Source organism: Paroedura picta, chromosome 2 (assembly GCF_049243985.1).
Source record: "Paroedura picta isolate Pp20150507F chromosome 2, Ppicta_v3.0, whole genome shotgun sequence".
In the NCBI taxonomy this organism is placed as follows: domain Eukaryota; kingdom Metazoa; phylum Chordata; class Lepidosauria; order Squamata; family Gekkonidae; genus Paroedura; species Paroedura picta.
The window spans coordinates 158,654,144-158,674,857 of record NC_135370.1 but is presented as its reverse complement, the minus strand read 5'-3'; the positions used below and the strand labels follow the sequence as shown (position 1 = coordinate 158,674,857).

Genomic DNA, 20,714 nt, shown 5'->3' with positions numbered 1-20,714 from the left:
CTGAAGATGAAACTCAAATACTTTGGCCACCTCATGAGAAGGAAGGACTCCCTGGAGAAGAGCCTAATGCTGGGAGCGATCAAGGGCAAAAGAAGAAGGGGATGACAGAGAATGAGGTGACTGGATGGAGCCACTGAAGCAGTAGGTGCAAACTTAAATGGACTCCGGGGAATGGTAGACGACAGGAAGACCTGGAGGATCATTGTCCATGGGGTCGCAATGGGTCGGACATGACTTCACACTTAAGAACAACAAGTGTGTTTTATAGTGGTTGTATATGTATATATTTTAGATCTGTGCTGGATCTTGTTGGTCAATGATTCACAGACACTTGAATTGTTGCAGCTCTTTATTGGCACCAGAGGGTCGTATAGAAATATAATAAACAAATAAACAAAAAAATGATACAAGACTGCACTGTGACCCCCCCCCCCCGAAAACCCCGATTTATATACACACAAAGAACAAAGGGATCATTCGCGACAATGCACAACTGGTTAGATTCTGACTGATTGGTTTGAATCTATTGGTTCCCACAGCGGGGATCTTGGCAACCCACTGGTTGATACCACGCTAGTTTTGATCCTACCACAAACCTCAAGCCCGGTCCTCTGTAGGATTGTTAGCATTGTCTTGAAAGATGCAAGGTAGTAAGGCAGATAATACACGTTTAAAAAAAATTAATTCACCTGTCTACTGGCCTGAGAGGAAGAGTTAACTATTATGCTGGCAGTAAATTGTTTCACAGGTGATCTGTTTCTGGAAAGGATTTGATCACCTGCTGTTAGTGGCTAAACAGCGACAGGCGTGGATTCCAACTGGCAAATTTCTATGCATGGAGAGGTTCATGATACAAGAGCCTAGCTCAGATAATTTAACTTTAGAATACAAGGTGGAATGATTCCATTTTTCTTTCAAGTGGGTTGCTGTGCTGGTCTGAAGCAGCACAACAAAACAAAATCAGACTCCAGTGGCACCTTTAAGACCAACAAAGATTTATTCAAGGCGTGAGCTCTTGCACTCAAAGCTGACGCATTGAATAAATCTTTGTTGGTCTTAAAGGTGCCACTGGACTCTGATTTTGTTTTGTTGTTTCATTTTTGTGAAAGGTAAACAACAAGCTGTCTCGTGGCATCTTATGAATTAGCCAGTTGCTGTAACTGTGGTAAAAAAGTCAAAATGAAATATTTCACATGTAATTTTACAAGGGGTTGCTCTGCTAATGTATTACAGTAGAAATGAACCGTGGTCTAGGGCTAAGTCCCAAACTAACTAGAGGATGTCCTCTTGCCCAGTACACTTGTTAGTTTAGCAAAACCAATGAATGGTCTCTGCTTTTTATTTGATTCGATTTGCCTTTTACACAACCCTGTTTCATTATGTACATCCTATATTTCATGGCTCTCAGACCCTGGTGTCGGTGATCCTGACCCCTGCGTAAAATGACAAATCCATGCTATATGGCAGGGGTAGTCAAACTGCGGCCCTCCAGATGTCCATGGACTACAATTCCCATGAGCCATGCTTGCAGGGGCTCATGGGAATTGTAGTCCATGGACATCTGGAGGATCGCAGTTTGACTACCCCTGCTATATGGGGACCGAAGTGGGCTGCAGACGACCCAAAAAAAAATAAATGGCAAAAAGAGACAGAACTAGTCTCTTGTTCATTTTATCCCACGTACCTAGTTATCACGGTATCGTAGACCTCCAAGTCAAAAGAGCCACGATAGCATTTAGCACCAGTCTGGACGGCCTCTTCTTGGTATCCAACAGCGGGCACCATTTTGGGACCGAAGTCCGGCGAAACTACATTTCCCAGCATGCAGTGGAGGAACGGGCGCCATCTTGTCTGTCTCATCCCCGCTTGTTTGGTGGGGACACCCGAGTGGCGGTGGTTCGCGAGGAGCCTGTGGGCAGCCGCGATGGCGCTTTTCCCCGCGTTTGCGGATGCCGCTAAGTCCGGGGAGACGCCGGCAAACGAGAGCGAGGCCTCCAAAAGAGGTAACGGACTGCCCTCCCCCTTCGTCTCCAAATGGACTGGCCCGCCAGTTTACCTTTGGGTCCGCCAGCCCCTCCTTCGCCTCTCCCCATAAAAAGCCTGAGTTTCTTGCCCTTTCCAAATGGTCTTTTTCATATGGCAAACCACTTGCTGATGCATAAGCAGAGGGATGCTGACAGCTGCCTTGTTTTGCTGTTCAAATAGCGATGCCAGTCCCCAGGTGGGACCTGGGGATCCCCTGGAATTATACTTCATCCCCTGGCTGCAGAAATCAGTTTCCATGGAGAAAATGACTGCTTTGCAGGGTGGACTCCATAGCCTTATGCTCCCCTGAGGTCCTTCCCGCCCGAAATCCCGCCCGCCCCCAGGTCCAAACCCCAAAGTCTTCAGATATTTCCCAACCCAGTACTGGCAAACCTGTGCTCATGCCAGAAAGCAGGGTGGAGGGAGAATTACCCCATGTTTCTACATTCTGTGATTATCTGCCTTTCCCTGTTCGTTTTTGGTGTCAAATGAGAGCATTTAGTCCTCACAAATGTGTGTTTGGTATCTCAGGTTTTCAGGAACCACTCGACTCACAGTCCCACCCTTTACTAAGGAGGGAGGAATTCAGCAAATGAAGGAGTTCCCTGACATGGAGATGCTATTGGGAGGGAGGGTGTAACATTTTGCGTGAAGATGTGATTCTTTTCAAGAGAAGGAATGATGGTACCCAATGCTGACAGTGATTGCGAGAGAAAGGAGGTTACCAAAAATATTAAGCTATTAATTTTTTAAAAAGTTTTTACATAAAATACATTGTATGTACAAAACAGTAAAGGTATACATTGTGTCATTATAGAGACTATCAAAAACTTTAGGATTACAATCTAAACTGTTATTACTGACATTTTTTGTATTGCTTTAAATTCCCTATATCTTTGTTATTTTGGTAAGCAGTTAGTTTTACTAAAGTATACATTTCCCATATTTTAGATAACCAGTCTTGGACCTTTGGGGTGTTGTTTAGCACACACCAGTCTGGCAGCTGTAATCACATGCAAAATGATTATCCTAGTTCAGCAGAAATTGTAAGAAGATAATATTGTATCTGGATTGCATGGAATATTTATTTTATCTGTGCTATTTGTTCCCAAAAGATATGAGCATGATCAACATATTGACCTATTTCTAAGTACTCATTCTGAGAATTGGTCAGTAGCTTCTCTTGGTAGTTCCTCTTGCCTTCAGTATGGCTTACTTTCAAGTACACAAAGATTGGGGCCCAAGAAAATAATTTTAAAGAGTTCTACTTTGAACCCTACCTGAGTGTATTCACCGGAGCTTACTCCCAAGGGAGTGTTCTTAGGATGGTGCTGTAAAAATGTTTTTACTCTGCATGCTTCTCAAAATCTCTGATAGACAGTGTTACAAAGAAACATGCATAACGTAGCCAATATGGGCTAAATGCAAATTGCTAAACTATATATGTCCCCAAATATTTTAGATAAATAGTCTATGTGTTTCCAAAATATTGTTGTGCTTCACCATGTCTCTTCATGGATTTGACAAACTAAAGGTATTTAGTAAGGGAATATTCATTCCATGTAATTATAAGGGAGGAGGACCTTTTAAAACATAGGACAGCAGGAAAACACAGCAGTCTGCTCCTGGTAGTAATGCAGATATCAGTACATAGTCTTTCAAAGGACTTCTTTACAATATGAGGCAATGTTAAATTTTATCAAATTCTTATCTGTAGAACTTTGTGCTAAGTGTTGTTGTAAATATATATATAAACAAAATTCTTTCTTGAGGAATAGTTATGCTTTAGGCAACTGATGGGGAAAGAGAAAAGTGGATTCAATTTATAAAGCTGGAGTCCTAAGGATAAAATATGTATCTTACTTTCTCCTTGCCAGGTATATGAAATTAGTAATAATTCTAAAAATACTGGATCAATGTGATTGGTAGACAGTCTGAACTTTGTTCGAAAAGGCAATATTTTAATATTGTTCCAAATATAGGATTGCTACCCAAAATAGCAACCAAACTTTCAGTTTCTAGTTTTTGCATAACATTTTGCTCCTGAATCACATAACATAGTATACATCCTTATATGTCTATGCCTTTGCTCTGTATTATTGACATACCGGGAGGTAGCAAGGAAGACTGAAATGAAATGGTGACATGTCAGGACGAATGGGGGCAGCTGGATGCCATGTGGTTGTTATTGATGACAAATGCATATTTGATGTCTGAGATTGTGTGGTATAGTCAAAGTGTCCTTAAAACGGTTCCTGTAAAACTCTGTTTTACCATTAGGTGGAAGGCATCTATTTTCTCTGTATTGTATATTCAATTCTAAAGCATCCATAGTGTGAATAACAAAAGCCACATACCACAGTCAGAGACAGTCAGGGAAGAATTTTTCTACAAACCAAAGGGAAGTCCCAGGTCTACAGAAAGATCGAAAGTCTAAAACATACACTGGGGAATTCAAGCCCTCCAGATTAAGAGAAACAACATTTGTAACTTTGAGAAGTGAATGCCCACTTAGTTCTTACATGACTACGTTCTGAAATCTCAGTGATCATTTTGGGGTTGCTAGATATTACCTGCCAACAAAAGTGCGTTTAGTTAAGGCTATGGTCTTCCCAATTGCAATGTATGGCTGCGAAAGTTGGACCATAAGGAAGGCCGAGCGTCAAAGAATTGAGGCTTTTGAACTCTGGTGCTGGAGAAGACTCTTGCGAGTCCCTTGGACTGCAAGGCGAACAAACCGGTCAGTCCTAGAGGAGATCAGCCCTGACTGCTCTTTAGAAGGCCAGATCCTGAAGATGAAACTCAAATACTTTGGCCACCTCATGAGAAGGAAGGACTCCCTGGAGAAGAGCCTAATGCTGGAAGCGATCGAGGACAAAAGAAGAAGGGGACGACAGAGAATGAGGTGGCTGGATGGAGTCACAGGAAGGCGGATCATTGTCCATGGGGTCGCGATGGGTCGGACACGACTTCGCACATAACAACAACAACAAGATATTACAACCCCATTTTTGAGTCTTCTAACCTTGGGTTTCTGTAAGTCAAAGTAGGGAGGAGAACGGGTGAGTCACAAGGTCAAAACATCCCTTGAAATGGCTCCACCCCCCTCCTCTGCCACTTTCCTTGATGGAGGGAAGAAGATCCAGTCTTGATGGTGACCACCATGTGACTTTCCTGATGACTTTCCATTGCACAACTTGGCATGTCCAGGCTTGGAGACAGCCATTACATAGCTCAAACAAGCAACTTGCTACTGCATAACTTGCAGACCGCGACTTAACTTTTCCTGTGGAGAACTGTCATGGGGAAGGATGAAAGGAAAGCTGAAGACTGGGATGTGTGTGGCAGATAAAGGTTGGTTGGTAAGTGGGAAGGAGAAGGGAGCAGGGAAAGGGGAGAAGATGTGGAGAGGAAAAGGAGAAATAACACAGGAGGGGGGTATGCAGGGGAAAATTAGATGCCTTCTACAAGTCCTTGCAGTTCGCTTGTTTGTAGTATTAGAACATGCCTTCATGAAACTTCCAAAGTCTGTAATTCGTGAGTGTTATTGATGTCCTAATCACATTTGCTGTAAACTGTATTGTCTGCAGGTTGAATAAATCCCCAGCTTTACAGAACATAGTGGGAATTCTTTATATTGATTTGCCTTTCTTCTGTGTTGGCAGAACTGAGCTGGCTTATCAACGCAAGCTTCCGGAATGAAGATGCATTGAGACTTCACCAGCACTCTTTAGAGGTCACAGACCCTGCCTCAGAGAAATCCCCACCGCAAAGGTAGTGTGCTCTTTGGCAGCTTTCATTTGCTTATAGGATTTTGCCTACATTGTAGTTATCTGAATTATTTAAAGGTTCTTTTTCTCCCATTTAGGGGATAGTAAATTCCTTGTTTTGCAGTGAGATGAGAATTGTATGGTAGCTTTTCATTTGTTGGTGATCGTGTTTAAGGACTTTTCCGGGAGCATGGTTGCTCAGCAGTCATCATTAATAGGGTTGGCAGCCACTGGGGTGGGGGTGGGGGAGGGGGCTGGAGATATCCCAAAATTACAACTGATCTCCAGACTACAGAAATCAGTTTCCCTGGAGAAAAAGACTGCTTTGAAGGTTGGACTCTATGGTATTATATGGCACAGTTGTCCCTTCTCCCCAAACTCTATCCTCCATAGGCTCTATCCCCAAATGTCCAGGAATTTCCCAATCCAGAGCTTGCAACCCTAGCTGTGAGGTTGTTTGATCTTTTATTGTGTGAAGCATGGGGAGGAAAATCCAGGGTTTTACCCATAAGGGAACTATGTTTGGGAAAGCTACAGGGTCGGTTGCCACTAATTACAGTAATATATAAGATTCTTGATTGGTTCTTGTACAGAGTTTAGTAAGGTAAGCATGGGCCATATTTTGTCAAAACAGTAAACAGTAACCTAACCTTACTGGCTGGGACCCAAAGGATGACATGAAGTGTTCTACATGCCTTCCAACGTGCTTCAAATTAAAGACTATTTAACAACGAGGGGAGTGTGGTCAGAACAGGCCCTCCATCCATAATCTGGTGTGGCAGTTCTGTGGATGGAACTTTTAAAAACTTTGCTTCAAGAGGCTGTTATGTTTTTTATGATTATGTTGTATACTGTAAATTGCCTTGGGCAGATTCCCAGGAGAGGCGGCATAAATATTTCCTAAATAATTCATTAATAAGAATACAAGATGCAAGGATATTTCACACATTATTTCACACACACACCCCTTCTGTTGCTCGTATTGGAAATTTCTGTTGTTTTAGCATGGCCTTGAACGTGTTTGCCAAGTAGAATTAATTCACAAGGATGTTTTATGCTGTATATATGATGTATGAAGTAGCCACAATGTACAGAAGCATATTAAGTGTGATCCTTCACTGCCCTGTTGGACAAGGATGTCATAGGATGCTTTTCTTGTGATCATAGTGGATGGGAAACAGACCTCTGTGATCTGAGGAATGCCTGCTAGCTGTGTCTGGGATTAGATAGGGCATTTTTGTCTATGCATCCCAGTCATCATGCCTAAAGCAGCCATTAGGACTGAGGGACCAAGTTACTTAAAAATTTTTTTTGGTGTCAGTGGTAGTTCCTATCACTTATTTTACCTATTCAGATTTGTTTTCAATAAGTTCAGATCTCTGCCTTCTTTCTAGCCTATGGACAGATTTCATCCATATTTTTCTCCAAAGTTATTCCAACGTTCCATGGGAGGTCTTTCTGTCTTCTTCCCATGTTTAGAATTGGGTTGCAGACTTTATTACTACTGCAGTTGGCTTCATTCTTAATTTTTGTTCTTTTGCATGTAAGCCATTTGGAATTACCTGGGGAAATTGAAGCTAGTGAAAATTTCCAGAAGCCAGCTAAGAAAAGAAAGAAAAAGAAGCGACATCACAAAAAAGTGAAAAAAAGGAGCAGGGAGTATCACAGCAGCAGTGATTCAAAATCAGACACTGAGGCTGAAGAAGATAGTGGAAACAAAGGGAAACGAGGAGTAGAATCAAAGTACGTAAGTATGCCTTGTTACTATTTATCACTGCATGTACATTGGTCTTGAGCAGAGATGTCAAACTCATTTACTACAAGGGCTGGATCTGATTTAAGTCCCATTTTGTTGGGCCAGATCATGTTGTCATAAATGTAATGCCAAGTGCTTGATATACAAGCGATAAAGGACACAGGCAAACCCAATTAACAATATTATTTTTTGCTCAAAATACAAGCAAAAGCATTGATTCCTAGCAGTGAAAGAACATTATTTACTGGGGAATCCACACACCCACCTCAGCTGGGTGTAATGTTTAGGAGTGCGGACTTCTAATCTGGTGAGTCGGGTTCGATTCTGCACTCCCCCACATACAGTTAGCTGGTTGACTTTGGGCTCACCATGGTGCTGATAAAGCTGTTCTTGACCAAGGAGGAATATCAGGGCTCTCTCAGCCTCACCTACCCCACAGGGTGTCTGTTGTGGGGAGAGGAAACAGAAGGTGACTGTAAGCTGTTTTGAGACTCCTTCGGGTAGAGAAAAGTGGCATATAAGAACCAACTCTTCTTCTTCTTCAGTGATATCAGGGCTCTCTCAGCCTCACCTACCCCACAGGGTGTCTGTTGTGGGGAGAGGAAACAGAAGGCGACTGTAAGCTGTTTTGAGACTCCTTCGGGTAGAGAAAAGCGGCATATAAGAACCAACTCTTCTTCTTCAGGGGTCTTTCTCTTCAGAGTGACATATACAAGGCAGCCATATTACTGCCCCTGCACCCACCAGCCCTCCCCCTCCTCTGTCCCACACTGGCCCTGGTCCTTTATCAGCAAACCACTGCTCCACGTACCCACTATTGCCAGCCCCCCTCATGGTTGACCTTTGAAAAATCCTGAAGCTGGTTGGTGCTGCTCAGTTCCACCCCCCACCCCCCTCCATGTAGTGGCTTCACCAGTCCTTGCTGAGCTGTGACCAAAGGAGGGGGGAAACACCATGCCGCCTCTTTTTTTGCCTTCACTACCATTTTCCCCACACTATTTTAGCTCAACCTCTTCTCTCCACTCCCTAGTCATTTCTACTTCTTGACAGTTTTGACTGCACACATCTCATTGTGTGTACCCTTTTGCCTGACTGAGCAGCCTCCTGCCTTCCCCCCCTTGTATCCCTGTCTTGCAGGTGGGATAAAAGTCCTAGACGGGCCAGTTCCGGCCCATGGGCCATACGTCTGACACTTCTGGTCTTGAGCATCTTCTCATTACTTTGCGGTATCTCAACGAAGTGCAACACTTAGGAGCTCAAGAATATAATAAGTTAATGTGAAATATTACGGGACACGTTTAACTACTTAGTTGTGGTGAAGGTGGGGCTGGGCTGGGAACGACAGAGTCTGCTTTCAGGACCTGAGAGCCCAGACTTGTGTTTTTATTGCCATGCCCTTGGGAATGGGCTTGGCTCACTAGTCGACAGCTTAAACAGTTCCGCAGGGCCTGCAAAAAGGAGCTCCTCCACCAGGCATTTGGCCGAGACCAGGCGTAATCTACAGCGACCAAGGGCCCCTGCTCCCCCCCCCCATCCCCCCTCAGAATCCCATCAACAAGCCCTGGACCTGTTTGTATTACGACTACTCACTGTTATACTGTGTTGTGTTTGGTTGCAATTGTTGGTTATCGATGTACATGTTCTACAGACTGTTCTATGTATGGTTTCTCTGTTGTAATGTAAACCGCCCTGAGCCTCCGGGGAGAGCGGTATAGAAGTATGATAAATAAATAAATAAATAAATAGTCAACCTCCAGATGGTAGCTGGAGATCTTCTGGGATTACAGCTGATTTCCAGGCAATTTAGAGCTATTTAGGAAGGTGCACTTGACGGCATTGCAAGCCCTTCCCTCCCCATACCCAGCTCTACCCAGGCTCCACCTCCCAAATTTCCAGGTGTTTTCCTACTGTGAGTTGGCAGTTCTACTTACTAGAGCATATGTGTTGCATTTGGAAGGGTTTGGTTTTAATTCCCGCTATCTCCAGTTTAAAAAGATAAGATTGTGGGGCATGGTCACCATATTTTCAGAATTCATATGAATAGCTATATGAATAGCTGTTCCTTTTTAATTGCTGTATCATTGCTAGTAAATTTAATCAGTTGTTGTTTTTACCCTCACACTGAAGTAGTAACTTTTTTAATGCCTCCTTTTAATTGTGGAGTCCTTGTTTTTGTGGATTCATACAACTCAGCCTTCTTCCTCTGTAAGTGTCAAGTATCGTGGTGGCTCTATCTAAGCAATATCCCAGTACTAGCAGAATAGACATTAAAATAGTCAGCAACCATAAAACTAGCAAAATAACAACTAGAAAAGGCTTGTGTAATTGCACATCAATTCAGTATGTAAATAGATTCAAGTGGGTAGCCATGTAGGTCTGAAGTAGCACAACAAAAATAGACTCTATTTCAGTTCAGTATGTGTAAAAGCCTCTTGTAAACCAGCTATAAATGAAGAACAATCAGACTAAAATTAGAAATTTTTAGATTAAAATATTGTGAGAAATAGTGAACTCTTAAACTAAATCTAATCCAGGGTCCCTTAGGTCTGGTTGGAATATGTACTATATTGCTTGAGCAGTAACTTTCATTCTTTTGCTATGCCAACTTTCTCATCATGGGACAGCTGTTTTTTTTATGTCTAGTCATTTACTGTGGGAATCTTAATCCTTTTTGTTTTATAATGGTGGGGTTTTCTGTGTATTTAAGAAACACAATTTCCCCTTTTTTGCAGTTTAGGAGACAAACCTTCAGATGTGAACATCCACTCGATTTGGCTTGATGATATTCTGGGACTGACATCAGAAGTGTTCAGAACAGATAAGAAGCCAGACCCAGCAAACTGGCAGTACAAGTCCCTGTATAGAGGGAATATTGCAAGGTAATGAAATGAACTGTTGTTATGGGCAATGAGGGTCATCATTCCCTTTTTATCCTGCCTTTTCACTGAGACAATCAGAGCAGTGTATGAGGTTTTCCCTTCCTTGATTTTATCTTTACAATAATCCTGAGAAAGGGAGAACGTGCCACTAGCCCAGTAATTTCATCACTGAGTCGGGATAGGGATTTGAAACTGGATCCCACTTCACGCTCTGACTTCTCCACCAATCTGTTTTACCGTGATGATAAATGACTATATTCAGGTCCAGTATCATCTTAAAGACCAACAGAGCAAGCTTTTGAGAGTCAAGGCTCCCTTCCTCAGATCCGACAAGGTTTGCAAACAGAAGAGCTGCTATGAACATGTGCAAATTTTAAGGCAGTTTGTGGCAGTTCGCAAAGAGCATAAAGCAGGGCCTTTAAAAACCCGGCTTTTCCCTCTTCACGGTAAACAGCTTAGTGGCAGGGGACAGAGGAGAAGAGGGCATTTTCTGTTTCTTCCCCCTTCTATTTACAAACCTCTAGCTGTGGCCTCTTGTGGCGCAGAGTGGTAAAGCAGCCGTCTGAAAGCTTTGCCCATGAGGCTGGGAGTTCAATCCCAGCAGCCGGCTCAAGGTCGACTCAGCCTTCCATCCTTCCGAGGTCGGTAAAATGAGTACCCAGCTTGCTGCTGGGGGGTAAACGGTGATGACTGGGGAAGGCACTGGCAAACCACCCCGTATTGAGTCTGCCATGAAAACGCTAGAGGGCGTCACCCCAAGGGTCAGACATGACTCGGTGCTTGCACAGGGGATACCTTTACCTTTACCTTTAGCTGTGGCCAGGGGTGATTTTCACCAGCTGTGGCTAGTGAGCCAGCTGTAGCCCTTCCTGGGGCAGAGTGGACATCTTGCCACTGTGCTGCATGACGTGCTGCTGGAATGTACTCTTCTTGAAGACTGCCTGGAAGCTACAGTTGGTACAGAATCCTTCAGTCAGAACAGAGTGGATCATAGGAACCATATTATTTCAGCCTTATTCCATCAGCACTGGCTTCCCGGTATCTCCACTTATCTGGCAGCAGGCGATGTGAACGACCTCCGACTGAGACCCTGGAGAGCCACTGCTAGTTTGAGTAGACAATACTGACTTTGATGGACCAAGGGTCTGATCCAGTATAAGGCCGCTTTATATGCTCCTGTGCTTCTGAACTCAGTTGGGAAGCTAGTATTGACCTTTAAAGCCCTCTGTTGCTTAGGGACAGCACACCTCAAGACTGCCTCTACCATACATTGTCCTCTCCAGCCATCACTGGAGGTTCTGCTTTGAATGCCCCCCCCCCAACTATTTGGGCATTGGTTGTTCGGCAACCCCAGAAAGGACCTTCTCAATCATGGTGCCAAAATTTCGGAACTCCCTCCCCAAGAAAATTAATGTGTCTCCCTCTATGGTTGTCTTCTGCCAGTGAGTGAAGACTTTTTTTGTTTTATTTGGCGCATCCCCGATATCTGTTATCGATCCTCCTCCCCAGTGTTCAGTGTCATGTCTGTATATTTTTACTGACTTATTTTATATATACTTTTTCAGTGTTGTGTTAATGCTGAAATGTTTAAATGATTTGATACTCGCTGCCTCAGGGGACCTAATTTGGGTTGAAAGGCAGCAAAGAAATGTTATAAAGAAACAAATAAATACAATGTTGTGACCTATTCTGTTCCTAAGGATCTCTTGACCCAGAAGTAGGAGGAGCTCAGTGAGCTACAGGGCTGGGGTATCAGAATAATTGCATTCAGGTAACAGGGCTTTAACCAACCCCCAATTCATCAAGATCAGTTTGTGCCTTGCGACTTAATCCAAAACATACTATAATACCCTGAGGATCCATGGCTAGTTTGAGAAGTATCTATTTCCTCTTTGCCCACTGACTTGCAAGAACTTAGTTTTACCATGTTGGTTTTAAAGGTACAAGAGGAGAGGTGACTTCTGCCTTGGCCTTGATCGGAAGAGGCAACATATCATTTGGGAAAATTCAGCAGGGAAAAAGCAATCCCTCCGTCGACCTCCGCGCTACTTCACAAAAGATGGCTTGAAGTCCCTGCACATCGATAGCTTTCCAGTTCATAGTAAAACTGACGGTTCCCCGTATCGTTCAAGTTCTTGGATCCCGCTTTCGCAACTGGCCGCAGACGATGACCCTGCTACGAACTCTGTGAACCCTCTTGGGGTTTATGATCCATCGACCACATTATGGCTGCAAGGAAAGGGCCCCCCTGAGCATGACACACTGAGGCAGGAGACGCCACAAGTGATCGGTGAGAATGATTACTCTGGCGTAAAGTCAAAAGTGGAAGAGTATAACAAGAAGGTCCGAGAGAACCCTACGGATGTTAAAACGTGGATGGATTTTATTTCGTTTCAAGTAAGTGCGTGTGAAGATATGGAACTGCAGGGGAATGTAGTGAGAGGATGAAAACTTTGTAGAGAAACTCCCTCCCTGTGCTCGGTACAGGTGCACCCTCTGCCCCGCACTTTGCCCACCAATCCCTGGAATGGTTTGGCAACTGTCCTTAAAATGGTTGTGGCCTTTAATTTGGCAGAGGATGAGTTAATAATTGCATGTGTGCTGCTTTTTAAAGGCTTGGGGCAGTGAGGTGAACAGTCTGCCAGAAGACCTTAAAAGAGGTACAAGACTGACAGCCCAACCAGAATGACACTTAATGATGATACGCTGGCTGTGCAGATTGCAAACTAGGCTTATGTAGTGAGTGAAGAATCCACCGTGGTTGTTCTTTAAGTGACCCAGCTACCTTCCCTGTGTGTGTTCCTGCAGAATGTTTTCCTCTCAAATGTTTTAAATTTGATGCAGGTCAGCAGCTTTATGGCCCACTAGTCTGTCTTGGGTCGTGTGTGACAAGGGAAGAAGCTCCAGGTGAGCAAGGACCATAGCACTGTGGCATGAGAACGCCCGAAGCTGCCATTTACTGAGCCAAACATCTGATCTGTCAGGATCAATACTGCATCTGTCCGTCAGCAGCTCCCCAGAGTCTTGCGCAGAGGCCTCCCAAGTTGATTTATTTATCGAGGAAGGTTCTGTGTGACCTCATCATAGTCCTGCTTGAGGCAGTTTATACTTAAAATAAATTACTAATATAGCAACACAAGCTGACAACAAGTCAAGGGTTACAGTCCAGCTCTCTTCCTTTCCCCTTGTTTTAGAATCATAGAATCATAGAGTTGGAAGGGGCCATACAGGCCATCTAGTCCAACCCCCTGCTCAACGCAGGATCAGCCCAAAACATCCTAAAGCATCCAAGAAAAGTGTGCATCCAACCTTTGCTTGAGGACTGCCAGTGAGGGGGAGCTCACCACCTCCTTAGGCAGCCTATTCCACTGCGGAACTACTCTGACTGTGAAATTTTTCCCCCTGATATCTAGCCTATATCGTTGTACTTGAAGTTTAAACCCATTACTGCGTGTCCTCTCCTCTGCAGCCAACGGAAACAGCATCCTGCCCTCCTCCAAATGACAACCTTTCAAATACTTCAAATGTTCTCATCTGTGTGCTTCTGTGCCAGCTGAGATGCAAAGGGTTTCTTAGCTCTTTCCTCCCCAGCCTGAACAGCAATTGTGGCAGGCCCTTTCCTTTAATTCGCATGCCTGTTGTTTGCTGAAGTCAGAGGAGGAAGTCTGTTAACAGACGTACACTCACCCTGGGCAACAACAGAACCTCTGTCATAACAAGGAACTGCGGCTCACTGGTGGAGTACATGCTGTTCAGGGAGGAGGGTCTCTCATTCAGTGCCTGGGATCTTCAGTGCAAGGATCCCAAATAGCAGGACCTGGGAAAAGCCTTCCTCTGCCCGGGAGCCTAGCAAAGCTGCTGCCAATCAGAGTCGGCAGTACTGAGACACACGACTGAAGTCAGGTTCATGTGATTAGCAGGGGACATACACATGAGGGGAAAACTCTCCCCAGAGCTTCAGTAGTGGCTCCTGTGGAAGCAAAGGGGTGAAAAAGCACCTTTTCCATGTCTTGGGAAGCGTCATTTGTCAGAGCTTGAGTCTGCTGGCCCTTTCACCCCTTGCCAAAAGGTTGCTATCAACAAGGGGCTTTCCAGAACTGTATTCCTGTGCTCAGTTTTTTTTTCCTTTCATGCTTTCTTTCCCTGTTTTTTTCCCCCCTAAGGATGAACTCATGAGAGGTCCCAGCTGTTACTCAATCGGCGAGGGAGAACAAGAAAAGAGAAAGAGGTCATTCAAGCTAGTCCTAGAGAAGAAGCTGGCTATTCTGGAGAAAGCTATCGAGAGCAACCCCAACGACGTTGACCTAAAGCTTGCCCGGCTGAAGCTTTGCACAGAGTTCTGGGAGCCGTCGGCTGTGATCAAGGAATGGCAGAAATTGGTTTTCTTGCACCCCAACAACCCAGCCCTGTGGCAGAAATATCTCTTGTTTTGCCAGAGTCAGTTCAGCACCTTTGTCGTTTCAAAAGTCCACGCCCTGTATGGAAAATGCCTGAGCACTCTGTCCGCAGTGCAGGACGGAAGCATGGTGTCCCATCCCGCCCTGCCTGGCACAGAAAGAGCCATGCTGGGTAAGATCATCATATCTGTCATTTTTGAAAGCCAAGAATCTCTTTGCTCTCTGCACACTGAAGCAGAGACTATAAAATCAGAGTCCAGTAGCACCTTTAAGACCAACAAAGATGTATTTAAGGCGTGAGCTTTCAAGTGCTTGCACTCTTCGTCAGACTACGAACTGGCTATCATAACAGTAGGAATATATAAGGCAAAGTTAATCCTGTTATATTTGTATGCTGTGACACAGTTTACTAATGTAACAGGATTAACTTTTGCTTATATATTCCTACTGTTATAATGGCCAGGTCATAGTCTGAGGAAGAGTGCAAGCACTTGAAAGCTCACGCCTTGAATAAATCTTTGTTGGTCTTAAAGGTGCCACTGGACTCTGATTTTATTGTGCTACTTCAGACCAACACGGCTACTCATTTGAAACAGACTGTTGCTCTTCACTAGTTCATTCTGTCCTAACCTGAGACACCTGGACAAATAATCCCCTTCCAGAAGGGAACCTGGGAGGTCAGATTATAGAAGGCCTGATGCAATTCAAAGAAGAGGTTATGAGGCAGGCTTCGGTTTTTGATATGGAATGGTTTCAGAGAATGGTTGAATGTGGGGTGATTCAATGTTTTGTTTCCCCTCCCTCCAGTGAAGGTAGATTCGTTTGGGATGGAGCAACTTCAGTTTTATTTACTTAGCCTATTTGTCACCTGCCGTTTGATTAAACAGATCTTAGATCTTTTCAGAAGAGAGGTCCAGTATTCTGCCTGGGAGAGAAGGACATCTCTGGGCAAGAATTGCTTGTTCTGCTACTGGATTGCAGCTGTTCTGTGGCTGTTTTGCTACTGGAATTAGATTTGTTGTAGTGTAACGTTCAGTGTTGGACTGAGGACACCCAATTCACACCCTCTGCTCTGCCCTGACACGTGTTGATTGATGTTTGACCAGTCATAGACTCAGCCTAACCTGTCCTGTAGGGTTATTATGAGGATGAAACGGAGAAGGAGAGTATTGCATTTTCTATCCCGAGCTCCTTGGAGGAAGAGTGGAGTATAAATTTGATAAATACAGTGTAATGAATACATGGCTGCATGTAAACCCTCTCGTTTCCCACAGTCCTTTCCCATGCCTTTCTGAGGAATGGCAATGCTCCTAGGGACCTTGTGAGAAACAGCAGGCTGCATTTCACATAGCGATAGGAGTCCACCGAGTAAGAAGGGAGACAACTTGCACAACGGGCGGCTTAGCTTGTGGCTCTCTGCTTGTGTTGGGTGAAAGTTGCTAGTTTCACAGTCGCTTGCTACAGCATGCAGAGCTGTCGGTTTCCACTCGTGGCCCATGACTAGGACATCCCACTTATGAGCCACAGAGGGACTTGCCGTGGGCTGAAAAACTAAAAGGATCTACAATAAACCCAGTGTCTGTTTTGAATTGGACCAGCTGGTTCCAAAAACCTTTGACGCCCCTTTCTAGAACGGAACTGTGCCTTGCCAGAAGAGATGGTCTGGCATCAGGTCAACAATATCCTTCCAAAATATTTCCAATCTTCTAATGAGGTTAATCTTGTGGCTATATTCCCCCGTTTCTTGTAATCCCGCTGCACAAAACTCTGTGAGTGCTGGAGGGAATTTGTTTTGACGCGAGTATGAAAATAACACCGCTGGAAATCTCTGAGGATTTGTTAATGCCCTTTTTAGCCATACCTCCAACTTGGGCTAGATTTAACTTGACAATGTCCCATTGACTTATTAAGAAAATTACAAAATTGTCATTCATTTTCAACTATGCCTAAACCCTTTTTCTGCTATGAAGATACTATTGAGGTATGCCAGATTTCAGAGGACAGCCTTGGGTCAGTGCTAGAAGAGGCCTGAAAGCAGATGTAAGGGGTGAGGAAGGATCGTGCCATCTAGTGCAGAACTCTGATATTGCTTATCCGATCATTAGGGAAGGGGGAAACAGGAGGACCTGGAGGGGCCTGAAGGTCGAGCCGCCTTATCCCATTGACTGAGCCACAACCCTCAGCATCCAAAAATCCTTAACATTTTGAATTAAGAAATGCTACACAGTGTTCTCAACCTGGGGGTCGGGACCCCTTTGGGGGTCTAATGACCCTTTCAGAGGGGTCGCGGCAGGGCGAGCAGCTTGGTGAGGGGGTGAGATAGAGCATTCTTCTGTCTGGAGCAGCGGAAAAGAGCAAGATTGGCATGGTGGGACAAGAGGCAGAACTGAACTGAGAAACCCCAGAAAAAGAACAATTTATATACAATCATGAACACTGGATCTTCACGCCATTGGTCAGTTTTGGTTTCATTTCCGCGAAAGAACACTTGCATAATTTTATGGTTGGGGGTCACCACAACATGAGGAACTGGATTAAAGGTTTGCGGCATTAGGAAGGTTGGGAACCACCTACAGCTTGTAGGCAGATGGATTGTAAGGCTCAGGAAAACAGAGACAGAGGAAGCAACCTGAAAGTGCATCTTCGCTTTTGAATGCTGACTCCAAGTGTACACTTAACGTGATGCGGTGATTCCCCTCCCTTCAAACAGGCTGATTGGTCTGGTTTGAAATGCATCTGTGAATACAAGCTTCTATTCTCCCCTTCATCGCCAAGATAAACGTTGCCACTTAGCTCCAGTCCTCCCCTTTCTGCATATCTAATGCATTGAATGAGTGGAGTTGGATCCGGTCATCTTTTTCGTTCAATCCCACCTAATCTTCCTCCATGCTGCCACCACCATCCCATGGGACAGCTCCAGCTCTCTCAGCTCCACCTACTTCACAGGGTGTCTGTTGTGGGGAGAGGAAAGGGAAGGCGACTATAAGCCACCTTGAGCCTCCTTCGGGTAGAGAACAGCGGCATATAAGAACCAATTCTTCTTCCACCAGTATGTAGTATCCAGGGTAATACTGCCTCTGTCCATGGAAGATATTTTCCAGTATTATAGCTATCACATGTTTTTTGAAAAGTCTTCTAAGTTATGGCAACTCTTGGCACTTTATAGTAGGGATTGTAAAAGAAAAAAATTCTTTTTGTTTTTCCTTCTAGCAATGAATGGTGTTTTACCAATGTAATCAACGGAGCTGCCTAATCATTCATCCTATCAAACAGTTATCCATAATGGTAACATGCAAATTCAGTGTAACTGATCAAAAGGTGGTTGATCAGTTTTAAAATTCATTAGCTGTTCTTGTGTAATGGGGTGGTTACAATTCAGTCTTGTGCAGAATCATGAAGAGTCAGATCAGCAAAGAGGATTCTTCAGTGTTCTGGCCCTCAATCTCTAGCCCTCCTTATGTGACACTGTGTCTCTTTCCTTCCAGCCATCTCCACTCAGCAGTGCCATTTTCTCAGGCAGGCCGGCCATACAGAGAAAGCTATCTCTTTGTTCCAGGCCCTGATGGACTTCACCTTCTTTAAACCTGATAATGTGAAGGACTTGCCGACAAGGGCACAGGTAGGAATAAGCATTCAGTTCCCCCCACCCTGTTCCTTTGCATAGCTTACTCCTGCCTGTCTTCCTGCTAATTCTTTCAGTTCTTCTGTTTGTCACCAGACTTGTGTCCTAAAGCAACACAAGAAACCCCATAAAGGCTCAGAGTTTAGTTTCTTGGGTTAAGATACATCCTCCAAATTTCGTGAGAATTGTCGGATGATGGACATGAGAATCAGTGGCCAGAGTGCCAGAATGGGATCTGGGAGACCCAAGGTGGAAACCTCGTTCTGCAAAGGAAACTCTGCATAAGGGTGGTGCAGCCATTCTCTCTCAGCTTGACCTACCTCACAGGACTGTTGTGAACTTAAAACAGACGAGGAGAGAATGATTGCGTAAGCCGCTTTGAATACCTTTTTGAGAGAAAAGCAGAGTATAGATGTTTATTAATATAAATAAATCTGTGTCCATTATTATAGTAGCCGCAATTTGTTTTGGGGATTCCCCCCCTACAAATATTTATTACATCCCACTTTTGTCCCATTACGGGATTAAAGCGCTCGCTCTCTCTCTCTCTCTCTCTCTCTCTCTCTCTCTCTCTCTCTCTCTCTCTCTCTCTCTCTCTCTCTCTCTCTCTCTCTCTCTCTCTCTCTCTCTCTCTCTGTGGGGGTGGGGTCCTCTGGAGGTCTCCCATCAAAAGCATTGACTAGTTGTAGCCTCAGTTTCTTAATTACAGTTAAGAAACTGGGCCCAGACTTGGGTACACATGCCCATTAGAGTAATCCCTATCTTCAGAAGCGTGGCTCCCCCCTCAACTTCAATGAAGAATTACATCAGCACTTATTCTGTCAGCAGTCAATACAGTTCCCTCCTCCCTACAATGTGAGCTTGGATCTGAAGCGGATTTCTCATCCTGGTTAGCTTAGCTTTCTGGCAGGTAATGCTGTGCTGATGTAACACCTGAAGCTTGTTGAGGAAACCTGTGAGGGGAAGGGAAGGGAAGGGAGTGCCGTTCAGGTTGAGAGACTGTGTCTGTGGGTGGCTTTATCACTTACTTGGGTGTCAATTCCCTTGATGTTGTCTGTACCAGCTGCAGGGAAGTGCTTTGTGAGAGGCCACTGCATCAGCCCCCTACAAGCAATGGAAAGCTGCTGCCAGCAGTGGCCTAGTTTTGCCCCCATCATCTGGTGGCTAGGTGGAGGGTGCTTATTTGCCATCAGAGTCGTAATTGCAGGCTGGATTTCAGTCAGTATGTTCCACGCCGTTAGTATTGTGCAGAGGTTACAGTAAGAAGTGGAACAGCTGCGTGTAACTTCCTGCACAAGGCTGGCTTGTAGTCCAAAGAAACTCACTGATGCACATGGAGCTCTGAAGTTGTATTCCTGTCTGGGCAAACAGTCAAACAAAAAAATAGCAAGGGAGCCTGGAGCACCATGCTGTGACTATTGGGCTTATTCATGGATTATTATGAACCCCCCACTCCTGGCCCGAGTGGGTGGTGCTCTGAGATGCTGGCGATTAACCTCTGGTTTGCTTCTTGAATACTAGGCCAGGGGCAGAATGGAACCCAGGTGCTGTGTCAAGGCTCTTTATCCGACTGCAAGCATGGCTGCAACCCGGAAGGCCTGCATCGTAAGGCCTTGCAGCTCATTCAGTGGGCCATCCCCTGTCATCTCAAGCATCTGGCACAAGTTATGAGTGCGTACCTTGTAGGCCTTGACAGCGGTGTCCTGAGCTGGCAATAAATAGCACAATAATTGAATTCAGGCTTGGAGCAATATTCTTTTGTGCATATTAGGGCTGCTTTGTTATTTATAGTTGCGAATTCCAGCAAGTCTAAATTTAAAATATATTGGTAGTAAGTATATTTTCATCTCCCAAGTTGGAGCGCAAGAGAGACCGAAAAAGGAAATGTCACTGGGGGGACACGTCTTTGACTATATTCATCCCTGCTGTTTCATCCCTGGTTTCCCTGCTTCAAGGCTACCTTAGAATCATAGAATCATAGAGTTGGAAGGGACCTCCAGACCTTGAATGCAATGCCTGAAATGTGGAGACGGAAAGAATCAACGGCTGCATGCCCCTTTCTGTTACGCTGCAGACCGATCCATTTCAGTGACTTAACTTTTTTATCCTGGTTGCATCCAGCCTTATATTTTAATTTAGTTATTTATTTTTCACATTTACATGCCGCCCTCCCCGAAGGCTCAAGGCGGTTTACATAAATCTGTACAAGAAACGATCCATACATATAAATAACTATAACATTAATATTACTAACTGATAAGAACA

At 44.5% G+C, this 20,714-nt stretch overlaps 1 protein-coding gene across 1 annotated transcript in view; it reads left to right on the top strand.

Moving 5' to 3' along the window:
- Positions 1 to 1,870: 1,870 nt before the first annotated feature.
- Positions 1,871 to 20,714, top strand: part of NRDE2 (NRDE-2, necessary for RNA interference, domain containing) — a 31,079-nt gene continuing 12,235 nt past the window's right edge. Inside the window, exons 1-7 of the mRNA XM_077323476.1 lie at positions 1,871 to 2,003; positions 5,691 to 5,799; positions 7,344 to 7,538; positions 10,284 to 10,430; positions 12,371 to 12,827; positions 14,594 to 14,999; positions 18,313 to 18,446. Coding sequence (XP_077179591.1) covers positions 1,925 to 2,003; positions 5,691 to 5,799; positions 7,344 to 7,538; positions 10,284 to 10,430; positions 12,371 to 12,827; positions 14,594 to 14,999; positions 18,313 to 18,446 — 1,527 coding nt within the window. The 5' untranslated portion in view covers positions 1,871 to 1,924. The remainder of the gene's footprint in view (positions 2,004 to 5,690; positions 5,800 to 7,343; positions 7,539 to 10,283; positions 10,431 to 12,370; positions 12,828 to 14,593; positions 15,000 to 18,312; positions 18,447 to 20,714) is intronic.